Genomic DNA, 23,419 nt, shown 5'->3' on the forward strand with positions numbered 1-23,419 from the left:
TTTGACTATGTAGAACTGGTAAAGATTGGAGATTGAAAGACTTGTAATTATCCTATCGATCTTAAGCTACGAAATTTGGATATTTATATGAACTTTCCCAACATCTGGACAACTCAAATCCCGCCTTATCTGATCGACTGCCATCAAGGTGTCCGACTAGCGCTAGCTATCATTCCATCATTCCATCATACCGTCTCATTGAATCATCTCCTTGTGCTCTTCGTTTCTGTACGACATGCGTACGACGGGCCATCCGGGTTCTGACGATGCCCCCGGGGATACAACACGGGATTGGCTGGCTTGTCACCGGGGCCGTCATCACCATCGGCCGCACTCTGATTGGCTGAAAAGACCACGACCGGGACCATATCCCGAGAACGCCTCGCCATATTAGGAAAAAATAGTTAATGAAAGCATGGAAGATGGATCCAACGGCCGCCTCGGACCCTTGAGAACCTTGAGGGATACATTTCTTGAGTCCATTGTGAAATGACGCTTCGTCATTCGCTTGGGTCATTTCAGACGAGCTACCCTCGGGCCGGTGGTCAACGATGAGATCTACTATGAGCTGGGTAGGCAAGGAGGAAGGATTTAAGGGTTGAAGCCCTTGGGTTTAGGTTTCTCGGCACATTCAGGGGACGAATTATGGAAGTTCTCTTCATGTTCTCAACCGTAGGGCAGATCTGCGATACTACCGTTGAACGGCCGAGTACGTGTGGCTACTGCGTTGCTCATTGTAAGTCGGCACTTAGGCAGGTGATATCCATATCCTCCGCTTGTGATTATTTCAGTTTGATGCGCCCAGAACCTCACAAGTACTTGCCTCTTCGCGGCAGGCCGCCAGCTGTGCTCGAAGCTACTAACTCACCTTATCGAAGAAGTGAAGCACCATCATCCAACCTTTTACCACAATGGTAATCAATTGCGGCCGAAAAGCACCATATGAAACTCCATGCCAAGAAATGTCTACTCCGTAGTGCTGCATACGGCCGATACGTACTTAATAGACTTAGGGAGGGCTTTTCTCCATAAAACACGACTTCCGTAGCCTCTCATCTTGCTAGCCTGTACATTATCTTCGGACGGCTCAGGTTCGAAAGCGAACGTTCCCGGAAGAAATGCGACTGGCTGATCATCTGTTGGGACCATGTGTAACCGGGGCGAGACACTGGGATGACCTTGGCCCTCGGAACGACAATGTTCCTCGATCTCGTTCAACTCAACACGGAGCCAAGTCCCGAGGAATGGGAATGGCCCAGAAACCCGAATTCGTGAGAATCTCAGGAGCATGGACGATACAATATGCCGCTACTTTCTAAGCGTGCGTATCGTCGTCTCCGGCCATCGTCAATTGATCGAGGCACAAAACTCATCAAGATCACAGTCGATGTTGGAAAGAAGAAAGGTGCCTTGCCTACTCATACAGCCAAGAGTCCATTTTTCGCGGATCTAGAGAGCAAGTCACATGAAGCATGATTCCGACGGACCGGAGGGTTATATAGCCGAAAGGACATTGGAGCCGAACAGCTAGTCGAACCGAACCTCGACTCGAGTTGAACGCAGATCAAGCGCTCGGCGTTTAAGCGCCAAAAGGATGAAGGAATTTTTAATGGTATTAATAGAAAGCACGTCGCCTGCCAATGCTATTGGCGTTCAGAATTGTAGAGGGCAACGTCATTGTCAGGTGAGGAGCCGACAAAAATGTTTGCCAGGTGCCCATGCATTCCCAGTTTCATCGTCGACCCCGTTGTGGATGAGGTTGACCCAGAGCTTACCCCGGATACTACCACGCAACACCCCTTCGACGGAGAGTTGGCCCATGTCACGAGACCAGGCTTTCTCTTCAAAGTGCTGTCTGTCCGCAACCCAACGATTGTGTCGGTAAAAGTTGACTTGTTTGTTTACAGGTAGGTTGAGCCTGATTTTGTCCTTGCGTCGATCGCGACTGTTCCCTGGCCGAGCCGCTATGCATTGAAGCAAATGGGCTCTGGGCTCGCCAAAAGTTGCACTGTTGGGCTGGGACGGGTTCAAGCACACTTCAGTGCTAGACTTATGCGATGAAGAGCAGCGGGTTGCATCCAGCCTCGAAATACTCTTGTCGCAGTATCGATCCTACGGCGAAGGGATACGAAGTTGCACCGAGGAATAGAGAGGAGCTGAGTAGACAAAACAGCAATCGGCGCTGCAATCAAGAAGGGACGGAAAATGTTTCCAGGCTCGGACAAGGCCCCCCGACCATGTTTCTAATTCTCTCCGTCCTCGAAGCGCCGGGGTGGAGTTTCTTGTGTACCAACGTGAAAAACTGGCACACTTTAGCATCTCACTCTGCCAACAACTCTTCGTGCCTATCCATGGCTTGCTTGCAGTCGCATTTTCGGTGGTTTCAGACACCAGAAAGAGGGCGCCTCCGGGCCAAGCCGCCAAGAAACGCGTCAAACACGACCGAGGGTTTTGGTGCGGCACGGCGGGCTCATCAGAGTGACAGCGGCCGGGGTCCGTCTGAAACCCTCCGAACATGGAATTGGTGTGGTTCGCGGTTTGCCCTCTCAGAGGCTCCAGAGTCCCATTGCCAGCTGAGGAGCTCCCCGTTGTCTGGGCCTCCTTGACCCCTTGGGTGTAACTGTGCGGTGCACTGAGGCTGGTGAGGAGGAGCTAGAACTGGGCAAACATGGCTGATGGTTCTAGCGGCTGCGCCAGAGTCATGTTAAGCCGCCTCTGGAGTCCGGGGTCTATTCGTGTGAGCGTCCCCCGGAGCTTTCCCTCGCCTGCGCTTGTCGCACCAAAGACCGGTGCCCACTGTCCCTGAGTCCCTGAGCAATCCGCAGCTTGTAAGAAAGGCACATCTCGAAACCCCCTTGCCCGTTCTTCTTGGAAGTTGTTTGATGTGGGAGACATTTTTGCATGGATGTCTCCGAACTCGTCCGTGGGGTTGAGCGAGATGATCGACACGGCGAGAATTGATAACATGAAGCGAATGCCGCCCACCCTGTCGTGACGTTTGCTTTGGTTCTTGTTGTTTCTGCCTCTGCTTCTGTCCAACATCTCGGGGATTCGTGACTCTGTTTCTCATGCGGCGCTTGCGTCATTTTTCCTTTCTTGTTGTTCTCTTCTAGATTTGCAGCTGCGCTGCTTTTTCCTTCACTCACTCGCTGGTCGATTTTACTTCGTTACTGGTTTGTAGGGCAGGTGCAGAAGACGCGAAGGCTCGTAGCGATGGACGCAACTGCGACTTGGTCTACTCTGAGGTACGGGATCAACCAAGCATTCTCATCAGTCTTTCAGTGAGGGTCGCTAACCGGTATAAACAGGCAGCGGAGGAGAAGAACTGCGCCTAAATTCCCTGGCAGACCTCGTCACAATCTAGCCCGTAGACAAAGTCCAGCACCTCCACCCACTAAGGAAGAGGAAGCCGAGGAAGCAGACGGGGAACAAGAAGTCGGCGGCAAGCAGGAAGAAGAGGAGGAAGACGAAGAGGGGGCCAAGCCTAATCAACCCGCCAACCAGAGAAAGGAACAAGAGGAGGAGGAGGAAGAAGAAAAAGAGGAGGAGAAGCCTGCAGGCGGCGCTGCAAAGGAAGCCGAGAGTGATTCAGAAGCCGGCGGCCAAGCCGGCGCAGCATCATCAGCCAGCGATTCAGACGCACCACAACCAGGCGCACCGCCAGGCCAGCAATCCGACTCGAGCAGCGATTCAGAACAAGAGCAGCCTCCGCCAGCAGTAACACCACCACCCGGAGCAACGCCAGCCCCTCCCCCGAGTGTGCAGCCGCCCCCGGCCGCACCGTCACTCCCACCCCCGGCGGCGCAAGGATCCCCGATCCCATCGGCAGTCTTGAACCCGGCGTTGCCGGCAAGCCTACCGCCCGCAAGAGGCTTCATTACTCTTGTTCCCGGAGCGCCGCCACCCTCTAACCCACCGCCTCAAGAGGCTCCAGCGCAACAACCGGCGCCGGTCGCGACACCGTCGAATCCTCCTGCCCGCCAACCGCAGAATCCTCCGCTTGCCAGTCAGCCACCTGCAACACCATCACCGCCTCCTCCTCCTCCCGCCGCTGAAACCACTCCTTCAACGAATCTGCCGCCGCCCCCGGTTGAAAATGCCGCGTCCGGAACACCACAGCCGGAACTTCTCCCACCAAGCTCACAAGTCGAGGCTTCCAACGCGCCATCGGCGTCAGCTGCGCCCGCTGATGGCACAGACCGTGGATTCGCGATCGGAGTCTCCTTCGCCGTTGTCGGTAAGTCATTGTAAACCCCCGCCTTCTAGCCCAAAATTCTAATCAGGGATCGCAGCCATCATCGGGTTGCTCATTGGCGCAGTAATCTTCGGCGTAAAACGTTACAAGAGGAAGAAGAAGGTCGCCGCCGTAGCAACAAACATGACGCAAAACACACCACCAGGCGGTAACGGTATACTCCCAAGAGAGTCCGCCATCCTCAGACAACCAAAGCGCAGCACCCGCGAGATGGAGCGCGCCATGGTCACAACCTTCAGACAGACCAAGATCGCGAACCGTACCACCAAGGAGATGGAAGAGCAGATGATGGAGCAATTCAAGACAGACAGGGCATCTAGGGTGGACGCATCCTCCGCCAGGCCTCTACCGAATCCTTCAACAACGAACGCGACTGCTGGGGTTCCGCCTCTTCCCAATATGCCCAGCAACAATGATCCTATCGGAAACACTAGGAACATGCAAGCGGAGAGTTTCTACTACGAAAAGTCCATCAATGAGCCGCCGGTCGTACCCGCGCCACTGAGAATCAGCACAGGGCAACGACGGCCTCCGACAGCGGTTTCGACATCGAGGGTGCCGTATCCTGCTTCGACATACGACATGTACCAGGAAGTTGGACAGGGTCCGTACCGGGAGTCTATCAATATCGGATACCAGCCTACCACTAACAACAACGGCTATCGACCATATAACCCGGACAACTTTTACCGGCCGCAGCCGGGTCAGCTCCCCCGAGCGGAGAGGGGACCTGACGGGCGGTTCTCACCCGAGATGGGGTACCGCGGTTGAGAAGTGCCCGGACTAAAGTAAAATCGTGGCACGCCAATACGGTCACTACTGAGAGCATACGGCGACATTTTTTTCGGGCTGGGATCAACCCATGATATATCTTACCAAGGATCGGATGATGGACCCTCCGAACCAGACCTTGCGAACCACACACGCTGTACTCGGGCATAGATGGGATGACTGCTGTCACTAGTCTCATTTGTCTCACCAATCACTTTATTTTTCCTTTCTTGTTGAATACCCAGGCAGAAGATTGTCGTCCACGATGTACTATATATATATGCAATAATATCACGAACCATGATGATTGAATCACTCACATAATCCCATCGATGTGTTCTTTTCGACGTCCGATGCGAGGAGTCCGCCACAGCCGATAGTGTCATGATCTGAGTCCTGACAGTCTTCATTTCATTGGCCCCCATCTCTAAGTGCCATACTAAATTTATTTACCTTTAGACGCCCGGAGGATCGGTAATGCAGGTCCAGACACACGCCTCCTGAAACGAACATCGTGACAGACCCCTGCTATAGCCCGAAATAGTCTCGTCAAAAGTTCCCAATCTTCGAATCCACGCGAGAAGTTGCGTAGGGACAGAGTAGGAGTTGGCGATGCCGCTGCCATCGGAGTGTGCTCACAGGCAGGTCGACACGGATCTAAGCCGCTCGTTGGAGATCGTCTTCCCTTTCGGTCGTGACAGAATCACAGCAACGTGTCAGGAGCGGTTAGAGAGCGGGTCTGTGAACCAATTCACTGCCATGTGTTCTGGAAACTTGGTGGTTCGTTATTCTATCAACTACCATCCATGGCCTCTTCCATGGCCTGTTCGATCTTTGTCGTGACTCGTCTGTAAAGATGTCATCCTATCCGAAATCATTTTGATCACTGGGTCCTCTGGTTTCCGATTCTTCAAGGCAAGACCCAATGGCGTCTCTCCGGAACTTGTTCTCGTAAGAAGACTGGCGTCAACCTTTCCTTCATCAAGCAGCCATTGAACAGTCCGCAGAGTCACCCGATCGCGCCCTGCCACATAGTGCAGTAGCGTTTCCCCCCGGTGATTTATTGCGTTTGGATTGATTAAGCCCGTATCGTGTAGATATCGGGCCACCCCCAATTTGTTTCCATCGATGGCCCAAAAGAATGGGGTGTCTTCGGCCAAAGTTTGCGATTCTATGTCGACCTTTTGTGTCTCGACAAGGTATTTAACTATCTCAATCCGCCCCATTACCACTGCGCTTCGTAAAACCGGACTCGGCCGCTCGAAAGCATCCAAGTCAATAATATCGACCTTGCCTGTTTCGATCAGGAGCTTGAATATATCGACGTTGCCGCGAATTGCGGCATGGTGGAGAGCCGTCCTCCCCAAAAAGTCCTTGGCATCAAGATGAACTCCATTCGTTCTTATCAGATCGCGAACAGCGGCTTTGTTTTCGCATTCCACAGCGATTTGGAGTGGGAACATATGGTAATTGTTGGGACCTGCTTTTTTGTTGAGTTCCAGCCCACCTTGCGCGAGGAGATACTTGAGAAACTCTTCGTCGCCTCCTAGGATGGCATAGAAAAGTGGCGAGTAACCGTAGCTATCCTCGAGGTTCAAATTAGTCTGCTGATCACATTAGCATGCCAAATATTTGAGTATACCTAAGGTAGCAGGAGTTCGCTGACTTTATCAGTTCCCTTCAAAAGCTCAAAGATCCTAATCAGACCAAAATATGCTGCAAGATGTACTCCACAGACATCTCGAGGTGGCGGCCTCCAATAGAATAACTTGAAAGCAAACTTGCTCTTGTCCAGGGGTAAATGGAATGATGAAGAGCGATTATATCCTCTGTCAGTAAGGAAGCTGAGTGTATCCTGGTCCGGGGGATATGTGTATTTCGCGTGATAACCCCAATTGCAAGCGGCGTAGTCGTAAAGCGGATTTTCGCTGGTGATAAGTTCCTTGACCATCTCAAAGAATCGGTATCCTTGAGACCGGGAGATCTCGGCCTTTTCTTTCGTGTCCAGATGTATCCGCTCGAGATGTTCCTCAAACGTGAACTTAAATCTATCATAAGAAAGATACGCAACGCAGGATGTCGATAAGAGCCTCTGTGCTTCGGGCATCCAACGTCCCTTCGTTCTCTCGAAATATTCCTGGGTTGTGTAATGAACCAAACGAATAATCTGACTCTCCTCATCAATCGTGACTAGACCAGCACATGCTGAGACAACATCCTCCAGCTCAGGAATGTTGTCGTCGTCTAGTTCGATCGTCCCTATCTCCACGGCGAGAGCGTGTTGCAGCTCAATGGTTTTGAGTGGTCGCCGAGCGCACACTATCCAAGAGAGCGCGTCTATTTCGAGTGACTTTTGGTCTTCGAGCTGTCGATCGATGCGCTCCATGGCATTCTCATACGCAACGTCATACGCCTCGGAACCGCTGGAAAGTTTGCAAAGCGCTTTTTTGACAGCTTTGGCTGAGCGTTTGCCTTGTAGTGAATCCAAATGAAGTTGCGCCAACAAAAACCTTGTAAACCGAAATTAGTCAAGCCCGATTCCATAACTTGTTAGGTGACTCGTATTGCATACATTCCTTGGACGGCTTGGACGATAGTACTCTTAATCTGGTCCTGTAAATCTTCGTTCTTTCTCACAGCTAAGGGAAGCTTGGATATTTGTCCATCCAGAAACTTCATCACGTCTCCATCAACAGCCCGTATTTCGATGTGGGGTGAACCGCCGAAGTAGCGCTCAATTTCTGGTATGTGCCTAGAAGTCGCAAAAATGTTGATACCTGATGTTTTCTGCAAGTTCAATATAGCTTCGAGTAACATATTTCGATTGTCGTCGAGTTCATCCAGGGCGTCGATGACAACGTACACTCTGCTAAATTGAAGTACCACGGCTTTAAGACAATGTATTATGTCTTGTCTCGACGCCGAGAATGTCTCGCTCTCGTAGGTTTTCTCTACTATTCCGCACTCTGCTGGCGTCGTGCAATAGAGTTGCTTCAACATACTGGCAAGCAAGTCACGGGGTGTTTGCTCATCGTGCCGTCGGAAATTGCAAAACATGAAGCTGACTCCAACCAACGAGTTTCCCTCAAACTGGCGTTTGAGATGCTCGACGACGATGGACGAAAGCATAGTCTTCCCAGCACCAGGCATTCCGGGACAAAATAGTGTTCTTCGATCTCCAAGGACCCAGGCTTCGAACTCTGGGGATTCAAGAAGCCATTTTCCAGTTCCCTCTTGTCTCCTATCGAGGTTATCAATCTGCTGCGTTGTGAAGTCGATTGGCGTTATTCTATCTAGAATCTGCCTCTTTTTTTCGTCTAAATGTCTTCCAGCAAGATCTCTTTTCAAAGACCGGACTTCGAGGTTGGTATTCACCGCAAGTGTCGTATTGTCAATCGAGATCATGCTGTTTATCACTTGGCACCGGCGCTGAAGGTTTTCAATTGCTGATTGCGTCATTTCGCCAGAGAACATCGCCTTGATCCGTTGCCAGCCGAAGCGGCTTCCCTCAAGCTGCTTCTGTAGCCCCTCAAGAATACGAGCAAGTTCGTCTTGACAAGCAGAGAGGAGGCTTTGATCGTCGGGACTGGAAAGTGTCATAAGGTTAGACAGCACTGCAGAGTGCTGGCCCTCAAAGGCTGCGATAAAGTCGGGATTCTGGACCAGAAGGCTTGAGGTTTCCGAGAGAGTTTTGTACAGCCCATCCATCTCATTCTTGAATTTTTTGGCGTCCTCGGGAGCATCACGCCAGCTCAGGCCAAGTTTCGTGCACGTGGTGACGATCTGAGCCACCACGCTGATGATGCCGATGATTCCTGACGGATCCATGTTGACAGCTTCGTAATGATTAGTGATGGTAGAAAGAGTGCGAAATGGCTAGAAAAAGTCATTGGAAAATGGTGATGTGAGATGAGGGGAAACCAACGTCAAAGGCAATCTGCCTAGCCACAGGCCCTCGAATCCAAGTCACATCACAAATGGCGCAGGTTCAAAATCTGCATACGCATGCAGTTCGTACATTCCACAGCCCCAACGAGCCAATCATTGCTGTTAAGACTCATCAATTTGAATGTGGCCCCTTGTTGTTGGCCATCTGGCCACCTTTGTCCGCCTGATTCGCCATGCAAGCGCTCGTAGTCCAAGTAGCTACCCGATTGGTTGTTTTGCTTTCTGCCCTTGTGGGATTTGACTGATGAAGTGCTTTGGTTCGATCGCAGTAACTGAACTTGTCACCTGAAGCTCGTTTCGCAGCTCTTCGACTACCACGCTGTGTGGCCCCCATCTACACGGACATCAGAACCGGTCATGAAACTGCTGGCATCGCTAAGCAGAAAGGTAATTGGACCTCTGTACTCATGCGCCTCACTCAATCTCATCAACATATTGCCGTTGGTCCATTCTCTCTCCATATCAGGATTGCTGAGTGGTTCTTCCGTCATACATGTACGGATGTACCCAGGCGAGATCGAGTTCACCCGAATGAGTGGTATATCTGCGCGGCTGCCCCATTCAGCAGCAAGAGAACGAGCCATCTGAACAACTGCCGATTTTGAGGGATTGTATGCCACGGTATCAACACCCTTGAAATTCGGTTAAAGTCTGCGTACGCCTTTGCTATTCCATTGACTTACCTTGTTGCTCCCGTGAGCACTCATACTCGCAATGAGGACAATACTTCCAGCCGATCCTTGCCTCTGAATCTCCTGGGCTGCAGCTTGTGCGCAGACGAGTGTTCCAATAACGTTGACGTCTATGATACTTCTCGCCGTGTCGATCGGAAAGTCGATGGATGGCGCGTCACCTGAAATTCCTGCACAGGCGACCAAGCCTCTTAAAGGGAACCGTGACTTCTTCATGGACTCCGCGAAGACAAATTTGACGTTTTCTGCGTTCGTGGTATCGCACCTATAGTACCATGCTTGTGTTCCATGACTCTTGGACACGTTCAGCACACGATCTGTACGGGATTAACAATCAGCTTGGTCCAGGAGCCGCAACGGTCAAGAATCTGTGTAACCTTACTCCAGGGCTCTTCTAGAGGGTTCTCTTGTCGGTCAATGCATATAACATCGCCGCCACTCTCCAGTACAGAGCGAGCAACTTCTAGGCCCATAGAACCTCCACCGCCAGTGACTACCGGTGTTAGAAAATCCAGGTATTTGAGGAAACATGGGTTTCCGCACTTAATACAGTCCGCCCGTCAAGTCTGAAGAGCTCATTCACTGACCTCTGCGGGTCACCCACTGATGGCTTGGTTTCTCTGACGCTCAATGACATCGTCACCCACGGAGAAATAGGACTGATGATCGCTGGTCAAGCTCGATTTCAACCACGCAACAGGGTTTGTATCAATATATTCAGGGAAATCATAGACCGAGCGAAGGTCTGCTAGAAGGTTGGCGCCTCGCCCTCGTTGATGTAGTGTTGAGATTAGAAATGCGAGGATGATGATTTCCGGTTAAACTTCAGTCTTCACCACAAGTCTACTTCCCCGCATCTGCGCCTTGGTTGTCCGCAGTGCACAGATTCACTTCTGGCATCTCATTTGACGCTTTAGCACGTTAATTTCTGCAGGAGACATCTGCTTTAATCAGTCACATGCATTTCATTGATGTGGACGTTGGCCATACAACCAGATTCGAGCCTTGTTGACGAAGACCTCGAACGTAAATCAGTATTGCGCCAAGATAAGTTGTCTTTAGTGCGCTTCCAAACATTACCCTATTCTCTGCTTTCTCCTTACCCACACCTCTTTATCGATACTTTCTATACCTGGAACATCCTCTCCTATCGGTATTGCACCTATTGATGCGGTGTCACGCAACTGAACCTCCCAGATACCCAGCTTATATCGCGCGCGGTCTGCCATTCCAGAATGCAGATCAAACGACCAGCCATGCTTGGGACATGTCAAACCTGCGCTCAAGACGATCCCGAAATCTTCAATGTCAAACGGTGTCCCATGTGAAAGCGGATACGAAGAATGTGGGCATTTCTGATATGGAAGTTAGGTCATACTCGGATTACAAAGGCACGTGTTCATGGGGCGGAAAGACTCACATGGTCGACGGCGTGAAATTTGCCCTTGAACTTGAAAACAAGTACTTGATCTTTCAGATCACCCTCAAGCTCAGCGTAGTTGAGAACATCAGGGGCCAAGAGTACCTCTGTACTGCGCGGAGGATCCGACTTCCGCACTTGGAACACCTTGCAACCGGATTTTAGATCTGTACCACAAAAACGCAGATCTGATAGGTTGCCTTCATCGATCCCAAGATCGGGGAATGAAGAGTCGAGGCCGGCGAAGAACCATCCTGCTGAGGACCGCGATCGCCCTCCGAAGGCATTCATCCCTCCTCAATTCGGAAGCGAGACTCTTAGCATGGATTCGACGGATTCTGATCGGTGCTTATCGGGATCGCGAAAGTAGCGGTGTTCCCGTGACATTTGTGGCGGTCATCGCGTCAAGATTGATTCCTTTGATGATTTTCGAGAGGTCACGTGCTCAAACACGTGAATGGGACCATCATAACTAAATCCGCTGGAGTCTCACATCGAGGACGCATCAAGCTCAGATGCTCCCCCAGAGAATGTAACATTGCCAATCTGTCATGAGGTCATTTATTGAAGCAAGATCCTTCTGTGTTCGTTGCGATGGATCCGTTTGTCTCTTCATGAGCGCTGATCGAGTGTGCACCCGTGAAAGAGGTGCAAATTGATTTTGCCTTACATGGAAAAATATCTAGGTCTCATCAAGTCTCCGTGTCAACTATCGCAGAAGCAATAGAGAGGATACTTTGCCCATATTTATTAGCATGGATCTTCTAGCATAAGTGTTTGGTTGATGGGATCTATTGGGGAAAATGCTTAGCCAAGTTCGAGAGCTAGGCAGCTCGCCGAACCTACCATTTCCGGCGGCCCGGCCCTTGCTGAGGAGTAAGCATATCCTCTTTCCACGTGGGTACAATGTGTTTACTGAGTTCAAATGTAGTCTAAGAAGGCCTAGACTCATGACAGCTTGTCAAGGTAACGTAATGAGGAAAGGGGAAGGGGTGACTTTCTGGAGACAGCTGTGGCTGTATATCTAGACTCTTTCCGCTCAAGAGTAAGCCGCCACATTAGAGCCTTTCGAACACCAGGGCGCAGAGATTGGGTGTTTCTAGAGTGTTGAAGAATACCAGGAATGATGATGCAGGGAACTAAAAATCACCATTGTGCGAATGGGCCGTCTGATTAACTGGTCAGCCGTCAGGAACAACGTTGTTGTTGACTCGGCTGGTCCTCACATTTTGTTGAGATACATCCCTGCTCAATGTTTCTCTCATAATCCAGCAACATGAGGGTAACAGACAAAGAGCGTCGAACATACCTGTCCGAGACGTTGGTGTCTTGGCTGTCTCGGGTCTGGTAAGAGATGACAACCCGACCCGGAAACCGCCTCAAACGATCTCTCCAATTCCATGTACTTGATTTTGTAAGTAGAATGTCCAACATGGTTAGAACCGTGTGCCACGCGGAGAGTCTCTTCTTTTTTAACAATGAGCCCGGGTTCTAGATCCAACATCATTGCCGCACAGTTTCCTGTTGAGTCAACTCCCGCAACGCATGGCTCGCAACATGACGCGTTCTGGTGTTCGTCACCCGACTTCTCGGAGTTCTTGGCACGGGTACAGGTGCCATGGGCGAAAGGGCCGCTTTGTGTCGAAGCCCGAGGCTTATCGTGGTACCCTCTCTTGTGGGATCTGCGGTCTATTGAGTCCTTGACAGCAAAAGGGCCATTGCTAATTCGTCGCTTTGCGAAGTGCGATTGCGAGTCTAGCTAGATGCGAGTTGGACTAGTATAGGTCCCAGACCCCCGGGACGTCGATCGGCCTGGCCGTTTAGCCCGGAACGTCTGACTGGTATCAGCAAAGACACATGGCATGGCGCCTCCCTACCACCTCCCTTGCCCGCGTTGAGATCTCTCATAGCTGAACGCGGCATAGTTTACGGCCGGGCCAGGATAGGGCGATCCCGCGTACCCCACATTCGGGATGTCAACTGTATGCCACGATGAAGAATATTGCCTCTTAACCCATTTTGTATAATGCGAAGCGAAATGCTAAGGAATCAAAGGACTGCAGGGACTGTCAGGTCTTGTCTGAAGCACCTCCACCTTCTGGATTGATCCTAACGTCTTGAATTAGATCCAATATCAAGGGTGTGTGTTTGGACGGCTCCACGTGTCTCATTTCCTTCTTTTACGGCCGTCGTGCGCTTGGCTGGATGATCACAGACGCAAGCGGCAACTCCTCATTCGACCGCTCACGGAATGCGTCCAATGCATAAGTACAACCTCCTGCGCCCCAAGATCTCAACGTCTTCTCCAAGCATCCAAGCTGTCTCATCTGGCATCCGCCCTCGATCCCTAGCGCCTTTGCCCTCAAACTCTCACATCGGCATCATGTCTGCGACTCATCTTCCGAACGGCTACAAGTCGTTCGGCCCGAAGGCCAACTGTACTCTCGAGGTGTGCCCGCTGGAGGCTAGTCTTCTACGTTATCGCCCATCGGTGCCAGTCAACGGAACGTTCATCGGGCTCTTTGCCCTGGCTATGATCATACATACTATCCAGGGTCTTCGATCAAAGAACTGGGGATTCATGGCTAGCATGATTGGTGGATGTCTACTCGAGATTGTTGGCTACGTTGGAAGACTAATTCTCAACGACAACCCATTTTCTTTTGGCGGGTTTCTTCTGCAGATTAGTAAGTCCCACCCAGAACCCGATGGTTTGACTGGACCTAATCTCCTCTTGCTACAGTCTGCATTACTGTCGGTCCAGTCTTCTTCTGTGCTGCTATCTATGTCATGCTATCCAAAGTGTAGGTCCATCCTGCAACCACTATCAATCATCCAGTCGCGACAACTCTGACTAATTTTGGGAGCGCAGAATCATCCACGTCGATCGATCGATCTCTAGATTCAACCCGAAATTATGCTACTTTGTCTTTATCCCGTGCGACATCGTATCGCTTATTCTACAAGCGACTGGCGGTGCTCTATCCAGCATTGCGAGCGATAAGGCAGCTGTGCAAAGGGGCGTCAATGTCTCGTTAGCCGGGCTGATCTTCCAGGTTGTCTGCCTAGTCGCCTTTTGTGCTCTCTTCGCGGACTACCTCATTATCTGCATGAGGACAAACGCTCGACAACGCATGACGAAAAACATGAAGATCTTTTTGGCATTTCTCTTCATCTCTACTATTCTGATCTTGGTACGATGCTCTTACCGTATCGAGGAACTGAAGGAGGGATACTTCAGCCCAATGTTCCGCGATCAGCCCTTGTTCATTGGACTTGAATCTTCGTGAGTCTTTCTACCTCCGGGATACTGCTCGATGGTCTGGCTAATTTGCGTCCAATCCTAGTGTCATGGTAGTTGCAGTATTCTGCTTGGTCATCGGGAGCCCTGCGATTGGCTTCAGCACGACCGGGGAGAGAAAAGAATCGACCGCGTCAGAAGCATTCGATCACCTTCCATCGCGGCAGGATAGCATGCCTATGGAGATGAGCGGCAGAAAGGACACGCTGCCGGGCTCGATTGATGTATGAAGCAGATGACGCCTACGAAGAGCATTCACTGTACTGTTTACTCACGAAGATACCACAAGTTTCAACTTTGCCTTCCTTTTTGAATAATTCGATTCGAGCTATTCGTAGTCTGACATCACGCTGGATCCTAAGCTCTTCAATCCTATTTCCATGATTGAAGACTCTGATAGAAGCCATCACAGAGTATCCCTGCATCATTTTGCAGTATATTTCGGCATCTGACATACCACAGTGACTCCATTTTGGTGGGCTACAATACATGGGATCTCTAGAAACACAAATCGGCAGCCTCTGCTCCTCAGCCAACTTTTTCTTCTAGTCTTTTTCGAATTGAATTGCTTGAAGGAAGCTTCTCGTCATCGATCGTATCAGACGTCCATCTTCTTGCTCGGAGTACTGGAACTCGGGGTCTGTGGAGTTCCATCCCCATCTTGGCTCGTTGTTGGCGCGACGTCCACCACAGGGAGGCCACACCTTGTGCATGAGGGCTCATTCGCAGATTCGCAACCGCATCTTCTCGAGCTGGGGAATGATGAGCACTGGGCTTTCTGTAGAGGTTTTGGCACGGTCCACTTACAATCGCGTGATAGAGAGCGCATACCACAGCGCCATCAGAATCAGAGTCACTGCGGTGCTAATGCCGAACCAGATCAGAAAGACCGAGGTTTCGGAATCCATCTTGAGTGATACAGTCTCGGTTGCTCGATGTTATGCTCGACTTTCTAGTTTGGGAGGTCTTGGGGTTACTGTGAGTGCGGCGCTGGTGTGCTCCTGTCTTCGAACTTGCTGATTCTGCTTTGATGGGTTGGGTGGTGGACATGAGAAATTCAGCGTCATCGATCGTGGGAAACTGCTTCTTATTAGACACAGGCTGCATCCAAAAAGGTGCCCTGATGTCTTAAAGTTCAAGCCTGATGGCTGACGACCTTGAGGATCTGCAGCCACAGTGGCAGCACTGCTAGAACCCTCCTGGTTAATCAGAGCCTAACAGTGAAATTATAAAGATGCAGCGGCGACCACCTCGCTCTTTTCAAGTGTTTTCTGACAGACGTAATTTTTTACCAGGCCCACTAGATCATGAAAAGATAGAACGTCGGTGCAGACCAAGATCAGCATGTGCTGCGAAATTTATATAGAAGGATCAGTAAAATCTCAACTTTTCCGGGAGGAAACTTGAGGTATTATATCCGTCCTGCAAAGCACTTCGACGGCTCCAGGGCTAGTCGCTCTCAAACCCCCCACACGTCACTCAAGACATTCGTCAAATATAGCGGGTCAAAGATGACATTGTGTTTGTCAATACGCATTCTTCATGAGAGCAATACTTGACATGTTCTATGATTCAGCATACTGTAGCTTGACGCTGACTCCATCTCTGGGAACCATGGTAAAGTGGATGTCTTTTCTCGGCTCGCCTGGCGGTCCAATCCACTCCATGCTCTTGAACCTTTGGATGAGTCTGACCAAGAAATATGCAGCCTCTGTGAGAGCGAATTGTTCTAAGGCAAGTTAGCATTCCTCTCACACTACTGAACATAGAAATTGTTAGCGGATATGGGATGACTTACGTCCCAAGCAGATCCTTGGACCACCACTGAATGGAATATAGTTCCAATCTAGTCGGACACCCTCCCATCGCTCCGGCTTGAACTCCATCGCATCCGCCCAGATATCCGCTCGTCGATGCAGAAGATACGGCACAAAGGTGACGGTCTGGCCCTTCTTGATCACGATGGGCGATAACCCATCAGCTCCGCCACCTCTTGGCAAGACCGTATCCCGTACCGCATACCGGCTGTTAAGCGGCGCGACATTGTACACTCTTAACGTCTCCCGCATCACAAATTGAAGATATTGTGAAGACTTGAGCGTCGCAAAGTCGATACCCTCAGGTTTCTCAGAGTATTCCCCAAACTCCGCCACCACCTCTCCCCGAAGCTTCTCAAACACAGCCGGGTGCCGCGCAAGCATCAGCAGCACCCACGAGAGTAAAGATGCCGTGGTATCCCGGCCCGCCAGAAGTATCCCTAGGATCTGGTCCCGCAGCTCCCCGCGGTCCCGCGTTTTCTCTACGAGGGTATCCAGCAAGATGAACTTGTCCGTCGACGGCTTCGCGCGCTTGAGAGCCAGCTGGACGTAGTGGTCGACGTATCGACGGATGTAGTCAATGGACTTAGTGCCCACGCTACTTGGTGCCAAGAAGTACAGCCACTGCAGCCGGGCGCGCAGAGCGATGTACATTTGCGCCTCGTGGAAGGCCGATGCGAAGGACATTTCACTTCCTGCCTGGTCAGCCGCCATAGCCGTGACCGCACTTGTCGATGTCGACATCTTGCCTAGAGCAGCGGCCGTTTGTGAATCGACCGTTTCGCCAAAGAGGAACCCGGTTGCCGTGTCGAGGGTGAAGCGGAAGATCAAGGGCATGATATCAACAGACAGGGCGCCGTTGTCCGTCTTCTGGCCAACGAATGGCAGGGCCCGGAACAGAGCTTGCACGGCACGTTCCGTACCTTCGAGGTCGTTGATGTTCTCACGCGAGAACTGCGATCGAAAGAGCGATCTTGAATGTTCCCACAGGGGACCATCGTGGGTGAAGATGTTGTTGCCCTCTAGCGGCTTGAATTGCGCGATTCTGCGCGGGCCGAGCTCAAAGTCTCGGAACTTCGTCGCAAGGATGGCCTGGATGTTGACTGGTTCGATAGTATTTACCTCGGCTGGGCCGAAGAGGCCTGTAGTGCTGAAGGTGTCACCGCACTTTTTGAACTTTTGGGCAATGACATCGTCGAGGATGTCGCCGCCGCTGCGCACCACCTTGACGGCGCGCCAGACATTGTCGATGCCGAAAGGGAGCTTTGAGGAAAAGTGCTTGGGAAAAGTCGCGCCGTTTGACTTGGCAAAGAGAAGAATGCGGCGACGGGCGAGGAAAGTTGAGACGACGTAGTAGATCACGAATGCTGGAAGCGCGAATAGCACTACTGGCAAGGAGAGAAGCGCCATGATGGGAGTCTGTCTAGCGCCCGATATCGACAGATGAAAAATTTAGATGACCCGTCGTACATCGTTCCAACGAGCCGGAACCCCACGAGATATATATCCCTCTCACGATGCCTGTCAAAATGGCGGCAAGGATTGGCACTAGTCGTGCAAGGAAGAGGTGGGTTTAATCCCCGTTATCGACCATGATCCGCACTGGCTTCCACTAAAACCCCAGCTCTCTGAAGTTTCCGAACTGACGAATCGTAGCACTCGCTACTGCGATTACCCGGCGCGGAGATCGTGGGCAATAAGAAGTCCGTCTCTACCCCATTGTTATACCATTCAAGTATGCTTTCGTTTTCGTTTTCGCGATTTTACAGGTTGTAGTACTGATGGAGACACATGAATGCCAAGGGAGGAACAATCGTTGGCCTTGTGTTTGTGTTGTATCGACTGACGACAACCTGGACAAACTTCATCTGCAGGAAAAGCATATGCCCCACCAAATATTGTTTGCTTGACTGATCATAGTTGGAGTTCATAGCTTTGGTGCCCGAAGTGGTATCATGCCTCGGCCGGCAGAGCTCAAATCTGCGACAACCTTTCGGCGCCGGGATTTGAGCTGCGCATGTCTTGGTTCGGACTCCAAAGGACTAGAGCTCGGACTGCGTGGGGTAGCGGTCTAGATTTATGGAGCCCCCACAAAGTAGGTTCGCGATATTGATTCATCATGGTCCACACGAGATGCAAAACATGACTCGAATTTTTGTAGAGATGTCTGTAAATTGAGGTTACGTCTGGGTATGGTTCTATCGTGTATGAGATTGATGGTTCTTCGACGTCGAGACGAAATAAGGTTCTGACCATCAAGTCCGAGGAATGGTAGCATTTAGCGGCGTAGCATCGCTTTAGAGTTCGCGCCTTAGGACGTGCGAGGGCCGCCTCACGACTCCGAATGGGAACGCGTGCGTTTTATACCATCTTACAGGTTCCTGTTCGTCAGGCTTTAGTTTATTACGTATTTCAGACAAGAATAATAGCCACCAAGCGCTTGGCGCAAAAAAGACCTCTGACACTCGCATCGTGGTTACAAGGAAAGGTGATTGACAAATTGATTGAAATCGAGCTGACTACCTATGACTATTAACAAATGTTGAGCCCACTTTATGCTTCTGTTGGTACTGGTGCGTCTTGAGTTTGGAATAATTATTCTAGTCACTCCACATCCCTTCGCATCAACGAACGTCGAGTCTCGCTACGTTTCCCAACGAATAGGTACTTAGAGGCTCATTCACTAGATGTGTACAATGTAGGAATTTCGAAAATGCATTGATCCCGCTAGTGTTAGAGGAGAATAGGACTTGGAAGGGGGAGCGTTGGAAATAAAATTTAAAAGAAATCTCTTGAAGCAATTGGGGCCGCAACCACATTCAGTGAATTAGGCGGAAATTGAAGTGTATATAATGCAGAATTTCATATCTCCGAAATCAGTTGTCGTCATTGCTTAAGTGCCTTCGAGCCATGACTACCTTATACCAACACCTTTGACACACTGGATTCTGCACCGCGGGTTAACCGTGTGTTAAACACAAACGGTGGTCTCCCAACAAGAGACGACCTGACTCACGGAAGTGGCTTGACTTCGAGTAATATGTAGCGCGACTACCATCATGCTCCACGTTTGGCAAAAGAGTTCCAATCCAGTCTTAACTGAACGTCAAAAACGAACTTTTGGGCAAGGAAGATCGCCTGAAGGCTAAAAGCAATACGTAAGGCATCAATCGTGCGGGAGGGCCCGCAGACCTGGGAAGATGGGCTGATGGAGAGACGGGGCTTTCGGTAGATCTATGGACACTGTTGCACAACTACAAGGGCCGAAAACAATAGCAAGATGATGATATTTTGAGTAGGCTCCAAGCAAGGCCTTGGGGACAGGTAGCTGCCCCTTATAGCGTCTCTGCGTAACGCAACGGCGGCTGCCATAACCTCTCTGAAGCCGAGTTGCTGGTCTCCCTATCCTCCCATTGTCTTTCCTTTCCTCCCTCAAGATCAGTAGCGCCGTCGATGCGCTTCCGTTTCTTCGCTCACTGATGCCTCGGCCGGTGGGAGCCGAATTGCTTCTCGAACTCAGCCAATGTACCTGCCATTATAGTCTCGTGGTAGGCTTTGCTGGCTGTAGCATCGGTGCCTTGGTTGTGGATGTGGTGCATATTGCTGTGGCCAGAAGACTGACTGTACGCGGAGATTCGATGTTCGGATAGAGCGCCGTTCGATTCCGTGGTCGAATGCGTGTGTGGTGTCCTTCCCGATGTACTCCTAGAGGCATTGCGTTAGCACTTTGCTAGTTATTGTGCCATTACTGACATATGATCGTTGATAGAAGTACCCATATCGAATCGAATCTGTAGAGCTCATGTTGAATCTTGAAGTCAAGGCGGTTTCGACGACCACCCGGGTGGGAAGGGAGTGGTATTATTCGTGGATTAGGACGCAATGGAACTCCCTATGGACATTTCACCGTGCCGAGAACGTTGAGAAGCTGAATGGTTTTGCTTTATTGCGCATGGTCACCGTGTCAATGTTTGGGCGGCGGTTCGGTCAATTTAAGACCTTGTACCTGGCGACCCAGGCTGCAAAGTGGAAAATCCTATGTTCTGACTTTTTGGTGTTAAAATACGGATTCGTCTTGAAAACTCCAAATGTTGAGCTTGGTCATTGAATCACCCGCCAATACCCATCGGCCACCAAGTAAGGCAACTCGAATCCAAGTAGAGATGTGCATTTCTCTATTTTCTTCTCATGTCGGTGTAGATAGCTATGGTAGGGGTTGTCCCCTGCTAGTGCGGATTGGACATTGTCGACCCCGTGGGGTTAACCTCGATAAAAGCATTTCCAGAATGGACCTTACGATGCGCCAACACAACTAGTGACTTTGACGAGTAGAGCATAGTCAAATAACAGAAATCGCCATGACCGAGCTCCAGGCACAGGTATGTTAGTGATACTGAGGCCATCGTCGTCTTGGGAGTTGATAGACTCGACGAAACAGGCAAGGGTACCTTACCGAAGGTGCTGCGACACCAAGACTTGCTCAGCGATGGGATGAAGCGTGTTACGAATGAGAAGAGTCTTGACATGAGACAAAATGATGTTGACAAGATGGTAGCACGCCGGAGGAAGTATCCGGATGATCAGGTCCGATCTTCCGGAGACGGGGTGACTTCATGTCCGGATCACCCCGGGGTCGGGTGACGTCCGGGCTCGGACATCAACTCGGACGTCCCGGTTTTGCAGGTGGATCGGACGGGATAGACTTGGTTCCGAACTTTCGGTCCCTATCAAGTCCAGATTCTCGAAAAATGAACATCACTTGATGCCGCAGTAACTAGCCATTCGTCCCTGCAGCGCTACGAGCTTTGATCATCCATTTCCAGAATCATCGGAAAGAAGCTTAACAGCAAGGAAATATCGTATACTGTACTGCGTGCTGGGACTTGACAATATCGAGGCCCTTACGGATACGCCCCTTCAATTCGAGACCGAGATCACAGGCCGTCTGACACGGATGAACTGGACTCCAATCTTTGCCGGCCTGGTTTTTCCGGGAGGGTGGAAAATACGGTTGATTTGATGCCTCGTTATCTGGGCCAAGAGTCCAGACAGGATATTGTGACTTGGCGGTGTGAAAACAGGGCGATGCTGCATGTGGTGAGAGTCGACGAGGCCCAATCGATACTCTCATACGAGCCATATGATTCACTTGGTTGGTTCTGCGTGAACATTGCGTAAGACGTTCCAACGCGCCTCGTCTAGTAGCGTGGACGCCTCGTGCGGGGTTGGGCTGCCTTGTTTCTTTGCCTGATTTGAGGCAACGATAGATCGCCATGTCCGCCAGAATGGCTGCCTCATCTCTCTTGAGATGGTTCGCCATCACTCAAGTCAGGTGATGCTTCGGATCGGACGTGGTAGTGGATACCGGATGTGGGTCCATTCTCGGCATCGGAATCCTTCGCAGTGATTTCGAAGTGTTTCTCGTTCGAGATGGCGATGTTGACAGCGATGCGATGGCCGAGGATTGCGCTTGCTGAAGCCGCGTGAATCTGAACGAGCGTCCATAAGGTCAGCCAAGGGAACTTTGAGTCGATATGTAATTCTTACCGCGCGTAGAATCTTGAAGGAGAGCGAAGCTTCATACCAACAGCTCCCGGACGAAAGCTGCGGGAGGCCTTCCAAAGCCAACCTGAGCTCAACGAAAAAAGAGCGTATTGCGTGTAAATAAATAGGTGTCGAATTGTAGAGATTGAGGGAAATGCTTATTTTATATGATTCTACTCTGTTAGAAGCAAGGAACGTGTTTCTGGCAAAGGCGCGGCTAGGCGCATCATTCAAGATATAATTCCACCTTGAGCCCGGTCATTATGCACGTACGGACACGGACACGGACACGGAAGTCGTTGGACATCGGCCAAATCAACGAACCATTCCGTCTAAACCAGTTCAGAACTGTATGGTTAAAATCAGAACAAGCCGAACTTCGTCGACCCCGAAACCGCCTCGTCAGTCCTGGCTACAGGGGTGTGCATATGCACTCTGCAGCGCCCGATGATGATGGCCCTCCCTCAGCAAATCCTTCTCTCGAACGTTTCATTCTCATTCGCCGACGTATCACCCCTGCCACAGTCCTGGTTCCAGGGGTGCGCATCTGCGCTCTCGTGTCTCGCCATCCTCCCCATAACCTTGTCTTTGACTTTTCAATGTACCCTCCCGCGCCGTGTGAAGATTACAATGCTCTGTGTCCATTGGAATTTGTAGGACATAATGCCTGAATTATTCTATTGACTCTGGAGAATCACGGCAAAATAGACCTCAGAAGCTTCAAAAATCTGGATTGATGTTTTGTGGAAATTGAATTCGCTGGTAGCTATGTGTAATGGCTTTTTGCTTGAGTAGCATAAATTGGAAGGATGCAGTGTAATCTTCACACAGATTCTCAAATGTCCCGAATAAAAGGAGACTGCCCAATCAATGCACATGGTACTGTATCTACCACCACACCATCCCGGACATTCACACCGGACTTTCAGACGAAGAGATCAATGTGCAGAGATACTTGGTGAACTAAATGCACGGTATTTCCAATGCGCATCAGTCTGCCTGAAATTATGCCTCTGCGGCCCAGAGCCATTTGTTCAGATTTTTGTCCTTCAAGGGGTCTTTGGGTAATGCACTGATGGTTGATCGAGGAAGGGAGGGAGAAAAAGAGACAGACGGAGAAAGGGAGGGAGAGGGAGGAGGCAGGCGACTTGTGAAGGAATTAACCCCCGCATGACAGCCATCATGCACGCCGAAGCGATGTGGGTTGCAACCAACCTGAACCTTGCAGCCCTGCATTAGTACCTTATACTGCCCATACAGTAGTACATACAGAATGACGAACGTCATGCCTCAAATATCTAGAGTAGGCTTCATCAGTGCCTATCTACACCTGAATAAATGGTCAGATTGCTTCATACAGACAATCGAGCTGCCCTTATGGATACAGGATTAACTCCCTGCTGCGTCTTTTTGCTCCAGGCTATGAAAAGTAAGGTAGTCTTGCCGAGATTGCCTGACAAACAATGCCGCCATCGTGTGTGCGAGACCGAGGGTATCCGCATCTCCTGCAAAGGGCCAGGTCTGCATCCTGTACAGCGCATTGAAACCATCAATAGGCTAGTAGATGTCAAGCTGTACCCGGTCATACCGTAACTCGATGACCAGGCGGCCAATGTGGCAAGACCAGCACTTCAGGCGACGAAAGGGAAGGCAGTGATGAGGGCGGCAGCG

At 50.7% G+C, this 23,419-nt stretch overlaps 8 protein-coding genes across 8 annotated transcripts; 4 read left to right on the forward strand and 4 right to left on the reverse strand.

Annotated features, from left to right (window-relative positions):
- Positions 1 to 2,057: 2,057 nt before the first annotated feature.
- Positions 2,058 to 2,606, forward strand: CPAR01_07029 (uncharacterized protein; the record flags this gene model as incomplete). The annotated part of the gene is made up of 1 exon (XM_060491300.1): positions 2,058 to 2,606. One exon carries the CDS (start codon positions 2,058 to 2,060, stop codon positions 2,604 to 2,606), a length of 549 nt encoding a protein of 182 aa, XP_060350174.1.
- A 607-nt stretch (positions 2,607 to 3,213) lies between these two features.
- On the forward strand, positions 3,214 to 5,026 carry CPAR01_07030 (uncharacterized protein; the record flags this gene model as incomplete). Its single annotated transcript, XM_060491301.1, has 3 exons — positions 3,214 to 3,245; positions 3,309 to 4,237; positions 4,284 to 5,026. The coding sequence occupies 3 exons, from the start codon at positions 3,214 to 3,216 to the stop codon at positions 5,024 to 5,026; spliced, it is 1,704 nt and encodes a 567-aa protein (XP_060350175.1).
- A 797-nt stretch (positions 5,027 to 5,823) lies between these two features.
- CPAR01_07031 (ankyrin repeat protein) lies at positions 5,824 to 8,854 on the reverse strand (the record flags this gene model as incomplete). The annotated part of the gene is made up of 3 exons (XM_060491302.1): positions 5,824 to 6,630; positions 6,693 to 7,536; positions 7,599 to 8,854. The coding sequence occupies 3 exons, from the start codon at positions 8,852 to 8,854 to the stop codon at positions 5,824 to 5,826; spliced, it is 2,907 nt and encodes a 968-aa protein (XP_060350176.1).
- Positions 8,855 to 9,285: 431 nt separating this feature from the next.
- Positions 9,286 to 11,377, reverse strand: CPAR01_07032 (Rieske domain-containing protein; the record flags this gene model as incomplete). Its single annotated transcript, XM_060491303.1, has 6 exons — positions 9,286 to 9,606; positions 9,658 to 9,983; positions 10,049 to 10,159; positions 10,271 to 10,435; positions 10,799 to 11,021; positions 11,087 to 11,377. The coding sequence occupies 6 exons, from the start codon at positions 11,375 to 11,377 to the stop codon at positions 9,286 to 9,288; spliced, it is 1,437 nt and encodes a 478-aa protein (XP_060350177.1).
- Positions 11,378 to 12,347: 970 nt separating this feature from the next.
- Positions 12,348 to 12,994, reverse strand: CPAR01_07033 (uncharacterized protein; the record flags this gene model as incomplete). The annotated part of the gene is made up of 2 exons (XM_060491304.1): positions 12,348 to 12,841; positions 12,964 to 12,994. The coding sequence occupies 2 exons, from the start codon at positions 12,992 to 12,994 to the stop codon at positions 12,348 to 12,350; spliced, it is 525 nt and encodes a 174-aa protein (XP_060350178.1).
- A 475-nt stretch (positions 12,995 to 13,469) lies between these two features.
- Positions 13,470 to 14,617, forward strand: CPAR01_07034 (parasitic phase-specific protein PSP-1; the record flags this gene model as incomplete). The annotated part of the gene is made up of 4 exons (XM_060491305.1): positions 13,470 to 13,773; positions 13,830 to 13,890; positions 13,959 to 14,372; positions 14,434 to 14,617. The coding sequence occupies 4 exons, from the start codon at positions 13,470 to 13,472 to the stop codon at positions 14,615 to 14,617; spliced, it is 963 nt and encodes a 320-aa protein (XP_060350179.1).
- A 1,335-nt stretch (positions 14,618 to 15,952) lies between these two features.
- CPAR01_07035 (cytochrome P450) lies at positions 15,953 to 17,614 on the reverse strand (the record flags this gene model as incomplete). The annotated part of the gene is made up of 2 exons (XM_060491306.1): positions 15,953 to 16,116; positions 16,186 to 17,614. The coding sequence occupies 2 exons, from the start codon at positions 17,612 to 17,614 to the stop codon at positions 15,953 to 15,955; spliced, it is 1,593 nt and encodes a 530-aa protein (XP_060350180.1).
- Positions 17,615 to 22,011: 4,397 nt separating this feature from the next.
- CPAR01_07036 (uncharacterized protein) lies at positions 22,012 to 22,419 on the forward strand (the record flags this gene model as incomplete). Its single annotated transcript, XM_060491307.1, has 1 exon — positions 22,012 to 22,419. One exon carries the CDS (start codon positions 22,012 to 22,014, stop codon positions 22,417 to 22,419), a length of 408 nt encoding a protein of 135 aa, XP_060350181.1.
- Positions 22,420 to 23,419: the final 1,000 nt, after the last annotated feature.

The sequence above is a fragment of the Colletotrichum paranaense genome, assembly GCF_030867605.1.
Source record: "Colletotrichum paranaense strain IMI 384185 chromosome Unknown Scaffold_5.1, whole genome shotgun sequence".
NCBI lineage: Eukaryota > Fungi > Ascomycota > Sordariomycetes > Glomerellales > Glomerellaceae > Colletotrichum > Colletotrichum paranaense.